Source organism: Hyposmocoma kahamanoa, unplaced genomic scaffold (genome assembly GCF_003589595.1).
Source record: "Hyposmocoma kahamanoa isolate Upper Pololo Valley unplaced genomic scaffold, ASM358959v1 102, whole genome shotgun sequence".
Taxonomy (NCBI): domain Eukaryota; kingdom Metazoa; phylum Arthropoda; class Insecta; order Lepidoptera; family Cosmopterigidae; genus Hyposmocoma; species Hyposmocoma kahamanoa.
This window is the reverse complement of record NW_020653337.1, coordinates 14,522,872-14,535,346: the sequence shown is the minus strand read 5'-3', so window position 1 is coordinate 14,535,346 and position 12,475 is coordinate 14,522,872. Positions and strand designations below refer to the sequence as shown.

Sequence of the window (12,475 nt, the reverse complement as noted above, 5' to 3'; positions counted from 1 at the left end):
ACTTGAAACAGATACTAAAATTGCTTAGTGGAGTAAGGGACCTTTTGACCCTGAAATGGTGTTTTTTTTGACATCAACATGACAAAATATATCAATAAGTCAAACTAATGGCGCATTTACATTAGGTCGGCAGGTCGCCTTCGTTTGCCTACCATCTGCCTTTGGGCAGCAACCTGCCCAGTGGAAAAACTGAGTTTGTGACCGTAGTTCTCTCTCTCTCTGAAGTCGGCCGAGTCGACTACCTAGTCGACTCGGTCGACAGAGTCACCAGTGTTTACACCTGTAAACACTGTCTGGTGACTCTGTCGCCTTCAGAGAGCGACGGTCAACCAAACAAGTTTTATCGTGTCGGCAGCTGCATTCAATCACAATGCACGTAGCTCGGTCCCCACCGAGGAAAACCTACTTGCCCGATCAATTTGTTGAATGTTTCGATTTGTTTTGTCTCTACGCATAAACTTGCAATTTTGGCTTGATGACTGCGACGAACGCGGCATGCGACTCGATGTAAACAGCGCGTCGATTGGCCGCGTTCATCAGCTGACAAGCGAAAGCTTGTCAAAGAGACGGCAATCGACTCGGTGTAAACAAAAAGCCCATTGACTTATATGAAAAAGTCAGTCGATTGCGCTTTCTTAGGCAAAGCGAAGTAGTCTGTCGAAGGCGACAATTGACCTTGTGTAAACATGACATAATTCGTAGAAAGTCCTCAATATGGCGAAGGTTTAAATTCTTAAAATTCGTAAAAGGAACTTCAGTTCCATCCTGTATATTTAAGTCATATAATGTTTTTGTAAATTTAAATTGTAATAAAGGATCTTTGGTTGATACTGACTGATACACAGGTACCAAAGATAATAAACCATTTAAAAACATAAGTTGGCAGTTGTTCTCTCATATAAATACCTGCTTGCGAGTCGTAACGTCTTATTAATAAATAAATAAGGTACTTTCCGATCATGGTATTTAACGAGAACCTATTTTTGTATAACTATGACACGCACATTCTTGTCCTAGGCATACCATAAGTCTTTTAGAAACATTTTATTCCAAAACATATGATTGGTAGTGACCATGCCACGCCAAGGATTATTGTAGCAAAATTGTACAGGTATGTTAACTTGAATACTATAAAATTTTAATGCTCAATTGTCTCTCCTAATTTCTTAGTACAAAAATGTTGGCGTAGTCTACTTACGCCAACACGCGTAATTTTATGATAATCGTTGTTCCGAATGTTTGTAATATCAAAATATTACACTATATTTTGTATCCATGCATTAAAATAGACAATAAATTATTCAAAATTGGTTTGTTAATATTTTGGTCAATAATAATGAGAAAAATTTACAAATATATTGCTAAATTCCCTAACACTTAGAAAGCTAGCACAGGCCCTTAAATCTAGTTTCTACGACTAGACGGTAAAGGGAAGCAGCCAAACACAGTTTGAGTTTCATTAAAACAATTGCAAACCGTTATTCGGACTATGCTTCATCTATAAAAAGCCTTATCACTAATAAATTATCAAACAGTTCTAGTCAAATCGACAACTGAACAAACGAACCTCGATGTTCTTCAAAAATTTAGGCACAAACCTATAGCACCGTAATCTACGGAATCTCGCGCCAGAAAAATAAAAAATATCTATCTTGTTTATTTTAATTATTGCACATGTTATATGTACATCGAAAAGTTTGACTCGATATCAAAGGAACTTACAAAAATCACACGCGTCCAGTTAGTTACTGTTTATTTTTCTGGACAAGTTGCGAACAACTATTTCACCGGAACTATCAGTGCCTAGTGTAAAATTGGCACATTTCTAAATTATTATTATGTACTTTAAGATATTCTACAGCACACAGCCTTTTCAATTTGTGTAAAAAAATTTCGTCATAAAATGTTGGGAAGGCATAGGAATGTTAGCGAAACGGGTGCGCAGGCGGTGGCGCAGAAAGCGCGGGCGCCGCGCGCTAACCGCGGAGGGCTGGGCGAGTGCTATAAGTCTGTCTCCGTCCACTGCTAGTCGCCGCGACGCATCCGCCGCGCCGCTGCAGTGTTGTGGCGGTACAGCCACACCTGAAAACGCATAATTCGCATTCTTAGTGTAATTAGGCCACATTTCCAAAATTACAACATTTAAGGGCCCCAAGTCTGCTAATTTTAAATCATCTTAGTGTGTGTAGATAGACTGTCATGGCAGTATTCTGTATGTTTGGTATTCTGCTAAAAGTTCAGAGTAGCAGTAATCTAGAGAATCTCTCTAGATTGAAAGGAGAAGCCGGGAATGCGAGTTTGTGCAAATCATTACTTTACAAAATCCAAAGTTAAAGGAAATATAAACGTGACGTGAGACTTATCATTGGGTTCCCGTTGAACAAACACCACCCTAATTTTAGATAAATACTCGCTAAAATATGACTTGTGATTTTCTTATATAATACAGCGTGTTTTTAAAAGTTTAAATAATTATGTGTTAAGGTAACTATTTCATAATATTAATAAAGTAAACACAAAAGTAATGTAAAAATTTAAGGATAATTATGGGAAATTATTTAGTTACTGTAGATTTTTAAATGTATTTCACAAAGCTAAAATGCTGTCAGTGGCTAGGCATCGATCGAGCTACTATTCAGCTGCCATTGCAATTTTGTGGTATTCTACTGTTCAATGGCGAGTCGAAGGCACGTCGATGGCGTAGTCTACTAATTTAACGTAAAAGTATTTGACGTAAACAAAGTACATTTAATTTGAAGAGTAAATAACTGATTATGTAAGATACAAATTTATAGTGCATGGTAATTTCCATGATAATAAATATAAAGATAAAGATGCTTTAAATTTATTTATAAGACAACATTGATTCTTCGCGATTGAATTAATGAATGCCATCACTGTCATTACTCTGACATCTTTGAAGCTCAACTGCCATTGCAACTAGAGACTTTAACTGCCTCCGTGGCCGAATGGTTACCATGCCGGACTGCCACGCAGAGGTCCCAGGTTCGATTCCCGGGCCGAGAGAAATAGTTGTATGGCCTACAATTATTTCTCTCGTGAGTTTGGGTGTAATTTGTGGTTGTCTATATGTGTGTCCATGGCACCCGCGACACAGGGTTTCCCTAGTGCGGGGCTATGTTGAGTGTGTGCGTTATTTATTATTTTAGCAGAACAACAAATATCATAATTGGACGTAGTAAGCAAAAAAGGATCCAATACACAAAATTATCAAAAAATGAGTTATATGTATCAAACGGTTCCTAAAGTCTAACCTCTGAGATCAGCAAAAAAATACAACATATAAACATAAATTAATATCTCTGGAGTTACATGACATTATAAGTTTTGAAAATGAAACAGGAGTGAGAAACGCTTTTCAACTTCAAACTGCCATATCTCGAAAGTGACTGGATGTACATTGGATCCTTTTTGTTTAACTACGTCCAATTGCAATATCATCTCAGTGGAGTCTTAATAGATATTTGTATAATGCAGACTTGGGGCACAGACGAGAGGTTTAAAAGATTCTACAAAAGAAATTTAACGTTCACTTTCTATGTATGAATAGAAGAGTCATAAAATTTCACATACACATAGTTTCTTTCATGCAGTTCATATTATTTTATGATGTTCATGTGATAAAAGTACTTGAATGAATGAATTAAAAGTACTTTTGACCTATGATCACATGTGGCTGTATTATACTAGTAATGGTACGATTTATAACGGGATAATATTATTCCTTTATTCCGATTAGACCTATCGTAAATGTGCAACTTTTTAACAAAAACGATATTTTTTTAAATATTTGTTATATATATAAATTGTTCCGTTTATATTATTTGATCTAAAGATTAATAATGAATGAACAGCATTCAAGGTAACGCTATCCTTATGTTTAAGTATACTTAATTATTTTAAATAATTTGGTACTCAAAAATAATATTTGATCCTCTTTTTTTATTATTGGTCTTTTCTTTAAACGATTGATGACATTTATAACCAGTATACCTTTTGATATTGGTCTTCTAATAAATCTTGGTTGCTTGGTTGCGCCCTCTATTCCGTAGGTTAAGTTAGTATATGAAAAAGTAGCACGAGCCGAGCGAGCGAAACGAGCCGAGCGAGCGAAAGGAGCCAAGCGAGCGAAGCGAGTGTGCCTCGGCAACGGCCGGCAAGTGCCAGACGCCAATTTGCTTGCGTTTCCGAACATGTTTTCAGGTCAAATTAAATTATAATTAGTATAATTTTAGTATGCAAATATAATCAACACTTAGTTTTAAAAATAAGCATCTAAATTTTATTTTTAATGCACATTTGTCTTAGTCTTAAGGTCCGACATAAAACGAGCAGTTATTTTTTACAAATCAAAAATTTTTTTGTAGGTCAGAACAGATTAAAATATCCATTGATTTAATTTAACTTATGTCCCAGAGAAAAAGGATCATTCACTAAAAAAGATGACCATTTAGTGTTTTTTTTCCAAATTTAAAATGATCATTTAAATACATATCATTTATAATGGACGTATTTCCAATAGAGATAACTACGTGTGGCGCACTAACAGTTTCCGGAATGAATGAGAAAAAAAATACTACAAATGGTCAGAAATGAATTCATTGTTTCTTAAAATATTCTCCGTTATCGTCAATGCAATTTTTCATAAGAATGAACCAATTTTAACATTTATGCCACTTCTCCGTGACAATCTCTGAAATATATTTTAATATTCTTCGACAGCCTCTCCAGGTGATGAAAATCGTTGACCGCGTAACTGGTTCTTAATTTTTGGAAATAAATAAAAGTCACAAGGTTGGGACAGTACGCGTGATGGCTCATAAGGTCAACGTTGTTCACCTTCAAAAATTCATTTGTCTGTCTGGCCGTGTGAGAACTGGCATTATCGTGGTGCAAGATGATACGGCGTTTACGGTTATTTTTACGGAGTTTGTCAATAACTTCCGACAAACAAATGGTCGCGTACCAATCACTATTCACGGTACAACGATTCTCCAAAGCAACAGCAGCCACGTGTCCAGTTTTTTTTTTTAAAAAAAAGAAGCAATCATCCGCTTAGAGGCACTTTGCACGTGCGCCACTTTGGTTGGTTTCGGCTCATCTCGAAAGACCCATACGTTCGATTGCTGCTTTGTCTTGGGATCGTAACTATAAATCCATGTTTCGTCACCTGTTACTATGTCCCACACCAAATTTGACGCCCCTTCGTTGAATCTGGTAAGCACGGCATTGCACCATGTGACGCGATCCGTTTTTTGAGCCTCAGTCAAATTGTGTGGGATACACCGAGAGCACAGCTTTTTCACACCAAATTTTTGTGCAGTATTGATTGTATTTGACTCATGCCTATGCCTAAAGATGCCCGAATCTCATGGTATGTCACATGCCTATCTGTTTTGATCAAACGGTGCACAACATCAATGTTTTTGTTGTTCACAGCAGTGGACGGGCGACCATCACGAAATTCGTCACTGAGATTCACACGACCGCGTTTGAATTCTGCAAACCAGCTATAAATATTCGTCTTGTATGGCGCTTCATCGCCAAAAGCAGTTTAAAGCCGAGCGAAGCTCCGCTGAGCTGTTCAATTACACTTAGAGTCGTAAATAATCATACTACGACAATTTTCACGAGTTAAATTCATGGTGATGTAAACAACCAATTTCTAAAATGATGCCACAATATAAAAACAAGTGACAGTCAGATGAAACAAACTGTATTCTACAGACAAAGAGTTCCATTTTCAAATGTTGTAATTACTTTTTAAACATTGTTTATGTAAGTGGCCAGTTCCGGAAACTTATAGTGCGCCCTATGTATTAAAATTATTATTATGTTGCTGAATAAAAGATACATTATTAACTATCATAATAAACAGAATTATATATATATATATCATATTGTATGAGTATAAACATGTGTAACGTAAGCAAGCTGATGCTATGAATTGTAAATATATGTGCATGAATGTAAGTTAAAATTTCCACAAACATCTATACTAACTTGGATGAGAATCACAATATCTAGAGTGACTTGCATACTGCCGCACACCCAAAACTGTGTAGGTGCTTCTCTCAAAACAAAGTATGCAGTTTTGAACACATCGCCACACGTCCACATCACAACCATGCTCAAACTGAAAAAGAAAAATGTTATATTCCATAAATAAAGCAGCCAGTGATTACTGTGTAAAAACACATACAGTATAATAAACCTAACTCAGTATCAAGTACATTAAGTAATACTAATAAGTATTCTTGGAATTGATTAGTCTCAATAAAAAAAAATAACATTAATATAAACAAATCTGTTCACTTGAATTTTGATGACCTCAGTGGCCTAACAGTTTACATTGTGGGCGCACGATGGATGCGGAGGTCCCGGGTTTGATTTCCAGTAGGATCAATTTAGGAAATGCACTTTCTAAATTGGTTCTGGTCAGGGTGTTCTGGGAAGTGTCCCAGAATTCCGTTGTTCTGGTGCTCATAGTACAGGGAATGGGAATTCCCTATACAAGTTTGAATCCAGGCAATTGGTGAGGTTGTCTGGTATATATTATTCACATATTATTATACTTTATTTGCAAGTATACATGACAAACAAGAGTGTGGATAGACTTTAGAATTCCGGTTTCGTTAATGGTAAGACAGCATTAGAAATTTAGATTACTATATTTAGTATATTTTGTTTTTGAGCACTAATATAATACTATATTAGTGCTCAAATAATAAACAAGATGTCTAGATACAGATAACTATTTACTTAGTTAAGGCATCACTACTAAAGTATTAGTTTTCCTTATATTAAATTGTATGTCTAATAATTAAGGTTTTGTTCGTATTCGTTTATTTTTATTAATACTGTCAAAGTTTTGTTAACTTTTAACTTTACTTATATTTAGTTTACATTGCAATATAATACACGATTTTTTTGACGATCTTCGTGGTCGAGTGATCAGCACACCGCTTGTCATGGTGTCGCCATCTCTGAGGTGCCGGGCTCGATATCCGGCCGAGTCAATGTAGAAAACTAACTTTTTTATATTCTCTCGGGTTTGGGTGTTTAGTGGTACCGTCATTGTTTCCGATTTCTATAACACAAGTTCTTTAGTTACTTACTTTGGGATTGGAGCAACGTATGTGATATTGTCTAATATTTACTTATTTATTAATTATGAAATTTATTTTTATCTTTCAATTTATTTGTCAATATATGTGTTTTTCACATGTCTCATGATAGATAACTTATATGTTTCTCACCTCATTCCTTCTGTACTTTTATTCTGATGATTCTTGGCTATCTGAGGCGCGCCAAGCATTGCCTCTGTGAAGACAGCAAGGAAACCAATGAGCTCGACAAAAGGCGCGAACTCTATCATCAAGTACATGATAGCCGCGCCAATCACAGAGAACACCAGCATACAGTCTACATAGCTCTGGAAGTCCGTCCACGCCCAGAAATACTTCCTTTCCATATCTATGAACAAAGGAAATAATTTATATGTATAATGTACCTATATTCAATAGTATGTTAATCACTTTGAAAATTATTATAGTTGCTTTGAATTACTTTTACACTACACAATAGTACAACAGTAATTTAAAGCAATAGAAAATTAATTATAATAATGAAATTAGTCATGTCGTATAAGGAGGTCAAGGAGCTGGCTTATAAAAGAAATGACTGGAAGATGCTCCATAACTGTTAAGTTTGATGATGATGAATGGAGTTAGGCCAGAAGTATGATGACGTTGTTGTGAATATTTAATTTCATAACATTAATGATTAGCTATTTCTTAAATATACAAGTAAAGCACAAGAAATGCCCCACAAAGAAAAAATATAAGAATGAAAATAAGAAAACCAGTTTATGATTATAAATAAATTATGAATACTACACATTCTCAAACAACTTTTATCATTAAGTTAGAAATCTTGTGCCAAAGGCAAATGACAACATACAGATAAGAATTCTGACATATAAATATATTTGACCCAGAGTGTGGTCTGACCAGAAATGAGATAAAACACATCCAACCCTTCAATTAAAGTTTAATAACATTATAGTTGATTATCAGAGATGAATGAACTCCAAGACATACACTTGTAACAACTGAAACAAGTAACTATTATTATCTCGTATTATGTATTCTATGATATGATCATAATTATTCTTTAAGTTGCACCATTCCCAGAAACATATAAACATACATGCACTAACTGAAGACAATATTAACTCATTACAATAATTCACATGCCACAAAAACCTAAAAATGAACACACAGCAATAAAAAAAAATTAATAAACATGAACGCAGAAGACCACTGACAGCTGAAACAAAACATGAAGATGACTAAATAAACCATGAAATTAAAGTGAACACCCACATTCAGCACCGTTGCTAGTTATGCTGACTCACCATAGAAGCGGTGGGGGTGTTCTCCAGCATTGATGCCACTGCGCTGATCCATCCAATGAGCAGCTTCATCAGGTTGGGCTGATCCGTTCAGACAACACAATAGTATATAGAACATGAATATCGCACCTAATGTCACCCATTACACCAACCACCAAACAAAACAAAATCATGGTTAACAAAAACCAATTAGTACTAAATCATGCCGAAAGTTAAAAGAAATAATATTAATAATAACTAATAGTAGATAGTATATAAAAAAAAAACAATAAATAATTAAGCATAGAAAAATAACTTAAAATCATTGCGATAAAATTACCATGATACTAATAATAATTAAAACTATAAGATATAACAAATAATAAACTTACATAGCTGTAACAAATTAATGTTATTATACACATGTACCATGATCGTGTTTTACATAAACACGTTTTGAAGTAGTGTTTGACAAAAATATATAATAATTTTTAAAGACACCTATTCCATCTCTTAAAATACAAAGAATACTGTAAAAGATACATACCTGTGAATATTCGCTCCCTAGTTCTAATAATTTGATTCGTTTTGCGAACAGTGACACAGAGGTGGATCATCACAAACATTGTTATGTTCATCACAATGCTTTGAACCAACAGAGGCAATTCATAACGTTTACCAAACCTGGAAACATGGAATATTTCTTTCTGTATATTTTTGTATTGTGGTGTTGTAATAAATTAAGTCTATTCTAAATAAAACTAACATTAAGTATTATTTCCTTTGGGATGTAATATGGGATAGTACAAAAAAATGTTATTTAATTGTTGGTAAAGTATTGATAAAAATATATATTTAGGAAACAAAAATCAAAAGATTAGTTAGGCCTGAATCACAAAGAGCCAATCTAATACATACCAAAATAATATTCTCAATGTATTTGCTATAAGCAAGGCCAAGCAGACATACAATGAGAATCCCTCTGCATCTTGTGTCCTTTTAATTTGCCTGTACTGCGGGATGTAGGGAGCCACTCCCCCCACAATCATTGCCCCAGCTGCAGCCCAGCCCACTAGATGTCCCACAGTCAAGCCCAGCTCATCAGAAATAATCCAATCCATTCTTAAAGGAGTAGATTTCAGATTTGATCCTCACAAGGCCCAATAAAGAACAATGAAGCCACTACGCGCGTGGTATAGCACTCTTATCGCAACTATCTCTAGCCACATATTTACAATAAGGTTAACCATACATAGGCTCCTTACGTATTAACTATTTTATCAAAGATAAATTGAATGGAAGTAACACCACTTCGAATATCGATCAATACATAAAACGTCATTGTCATCTTATTCCAGTCTTATTCACGTCATGGTATGTCACTGTCATATTATGACACTGAGATATTAAAACCTATATACTAAATCTATGATTAAAACTAATTATGAGTTGTTTATTTGTTGAGCATTGGCTATAGAGCCATCAGCTTAATCAAGCAACAAAGGATTAAAGAAAAATAAAACGTTAATTTGTGAAAAAACTGTAACTACAAAAAAAAAAACCTACATTAAAAGTCACATTATGACGCTGTCGTTGCGCTGCTGCTTAGAGGATGGAAAATAGTCTAAGCGCTGCTGCTTTGAGAAATTGCGAAATGGAAATAATATCAATGGAAATAATACACTGTGCAGTGTGCACTGCTAGTAGTGTTGGGCACAGACTGTGGAAAAGAATAATGGCAAACTCCCATTAAAATTTTTGTTGACATGATTTGTATGCGTCTGTTTACGAAAAATATGTGAAAATATAGAATTGAGATTCATGAACAAATTTTGTTTTGGGTTTACTATTCTGAGAAGTCTGGAATTAAAGATATTCCAGTTTTGGGAGTTATTACGTGTCATTATTAAATTACATCAAAATATACCACAGAGTTAATAGAATATAACGCACACACTCAATATAGTCCGCACTAGGGACACCCTGTGTAGCGGGTGCCATGGACACACATAGACAACCACAAATTACACCCAAACTCACGAGAGAAATAAATGTAGGCCATACAAATATTTCTCTCGGCCCGGGAATCGAACCTGGGACCTCTGCGCGGTAGTCGGGCATGGTAACCGTTCGGCCACAGAGGCAGTTTCAGAAGCTGAATGGTGCCGTGGATTTGTAACGTGACGAAAGATCAGAAATTATTTTTTATATGGTAGGATCAAAAGGGACACAAATTATTTTTTTGTGAAACATACAGGGTCAAGAGCAGGTTAAGCTTAACATTTAAGATTTAAATCCAACAGTGTGTCGCTTACGATAAGAACGGTCCCAAGTACAAAGTGTCAAGCTTTCCTGATTTCGGGAACTTCTTTGTCAGGTTTACCAATTTCTCGCGTGGCATTTTGGAGAAGGAATTATCTACTTTATTTTTTGTAATGCAGTAGTCCTCCTATTACAAATCGGTTGAATCAGTACATTTGATATTCATATCTGATGATAATCCATAAGTGTAGGTACTGAATTTCTTTTTTTGGAGGCTAGATGTCGTTCAACGTTAAGAAACTAAGGGTCGTATTCTAGAACTCTACTCAATGCTCAAGTCAGGATTGCAATGGAAACACAAGCACTGGAAATACGAGCCTAATGGAAGGGACTTGAGTTTGATTTCGAGTGCTTTAAACCATACTCAAATCGTGACTTGAGCATTGAGTAGAGTTCTAGAATACGACCCTCAGGGTCGTATTTCAGAACTCTACTCAATGCTCAAGTCAGGACTTGAGTATGATTTAAAGCACTAAAAATCATACTCAAGTCCTTGCCATTAGAGTCGTATTTCCAGTGCTTGAAATCATACTCAAGTCTGCTCAAGTCAGGATCTGAGTATGATTTCAATCAGTGGAAATACGACCCTAATGGCAGGGACTTGAGTATGCTTTCGAGTGTTTCAACCCGTACTCAAATCCTGACTTGAGCATTGAGTTGAGTTTTAGAATACGACCTTGAGACTATTAGACGGAAACTAAAGAACATGTTACGTTGACATATATAAATCAGACGTTATATGTATGTGTATGATGCATTTCGACGTCGAAAACATAAACATGTTATTGTCTTTGTTTAACTATTACGTGCCGTGAATTAAGTTAGTTGCAGGCGGAAGTTGCAAAAAAAATCAATTTATTTAATTAATTTTAATAAAGAAAAATTACAATTTAAACTACAACTAAAATGTATGATAGGTGACCGAAGTTAGATCAAGAATGAATTGATATTTGATGCGCCGGGCCGCCTTCCTTTCCTTTGACGTCAATGCCGACACGTTGAATTGGAAGCACGGGGCTGACGCTGCACTGTTGCCTCGTGCCGCACTATTGTATTGGGGTCGAAGCTTATTCGGCGATTCCCTTATGTTGGCCTCGCGTAACACCTCCCGCCGAAGAACAGCGACTATTGAAGACGTTGGTCGTAAATTGAGCTGGGGGTTTGTGAGGGTTCTGGTAGAGCATAGACTGGTTGCTTTTTTTCATTGGAGTTCACCGGTGAAGTCTTCGATTGTTTCAAATAGTACTTGCGGTAGTATATGCCACTAACACATGCACTCAGTATGATTATGTACAATGGGATAGTGGTATGGTAGAGGCCATTATCCGCGTCCTCTTTGAACTGTACTGGTTGCTGCTGGGAGATTTTTGTATTGATTTTCTAGATTTATGGAGTGCAAATTCAGTGCTGGTGGGGAAGATGGGATGATAGCGGTGTCATTAGGCAAATCCATTATTTTTAGTGCTTTTCCTCTCAACCGATCGTTGGTATTGGATATTGTGAAGTGCGGCGTCTCTAGATAGCACTGTTGCGGGATTATAGCAAGATAACTTCCTTGTAGAATTCTATATAAATGTTGCCCACAGGAGAGATGAACTTTTGTTGGAGTAGGGAAGCTGATGGTGTAGTGTTTCTCATCTAGTTCTTCGTATGCTGGTTTGTCCAGTATTACTGAAGCAGGGCGGCAGTTGATGTTCTGTTGCTGCGTGATAAGCTGCTGGATACAATCCTCTGTTG

The 12,475-nt window shown here is 35.9% G+C and overlaps 1 protein-coding gene across 2 annotated transcripts; it reads right to left on the bottom strand.

Annotated features, from left to right (window-relative positions):
• Positions 1 to 810: 810 nt before the first annotated feature.
• On the bottom strand, positions 811 to 9,696 carry LOC113234710 (PQ-loop repeat-containing protein 1). Of its 2 annotated transcripts, XM_026470160.1 has the most exons (6): positions 9,335 to 9,696; positions 8,964 to 9,100; positions 8,441 to 8,518; positions 7,281 to 7,497; positions 6,025 to 6,157; positions 812 to 2,082 (listed from the first exon to the last, which is right to left on the bottom strand). In XM_026470160.1, exons 1-6 carry the CDS (start codon positions 9,535 to 9,537, stop codon positions 2,026 to 2,028), a joined length of 825 nt encoding a protein of 274 aa, XP_026325945.1. In that variant the 5' UTR covers positions 9,538 to 9,696; the 3' UTR covers positions 812 to 2,025. The 2 variants fall into 2 exon arrangements, with proteins under 2 accessions (XP_026325955.1, XP_026325945.1); XM_026470170.1 differs by lacking the exon at positions 8,441 to 8,518 and having other exon boundaries at positions 811 to 2,082.
• Between the last annotated feature and the right edge of the window lie 2,779 nt (positions 9,697 to 12,475).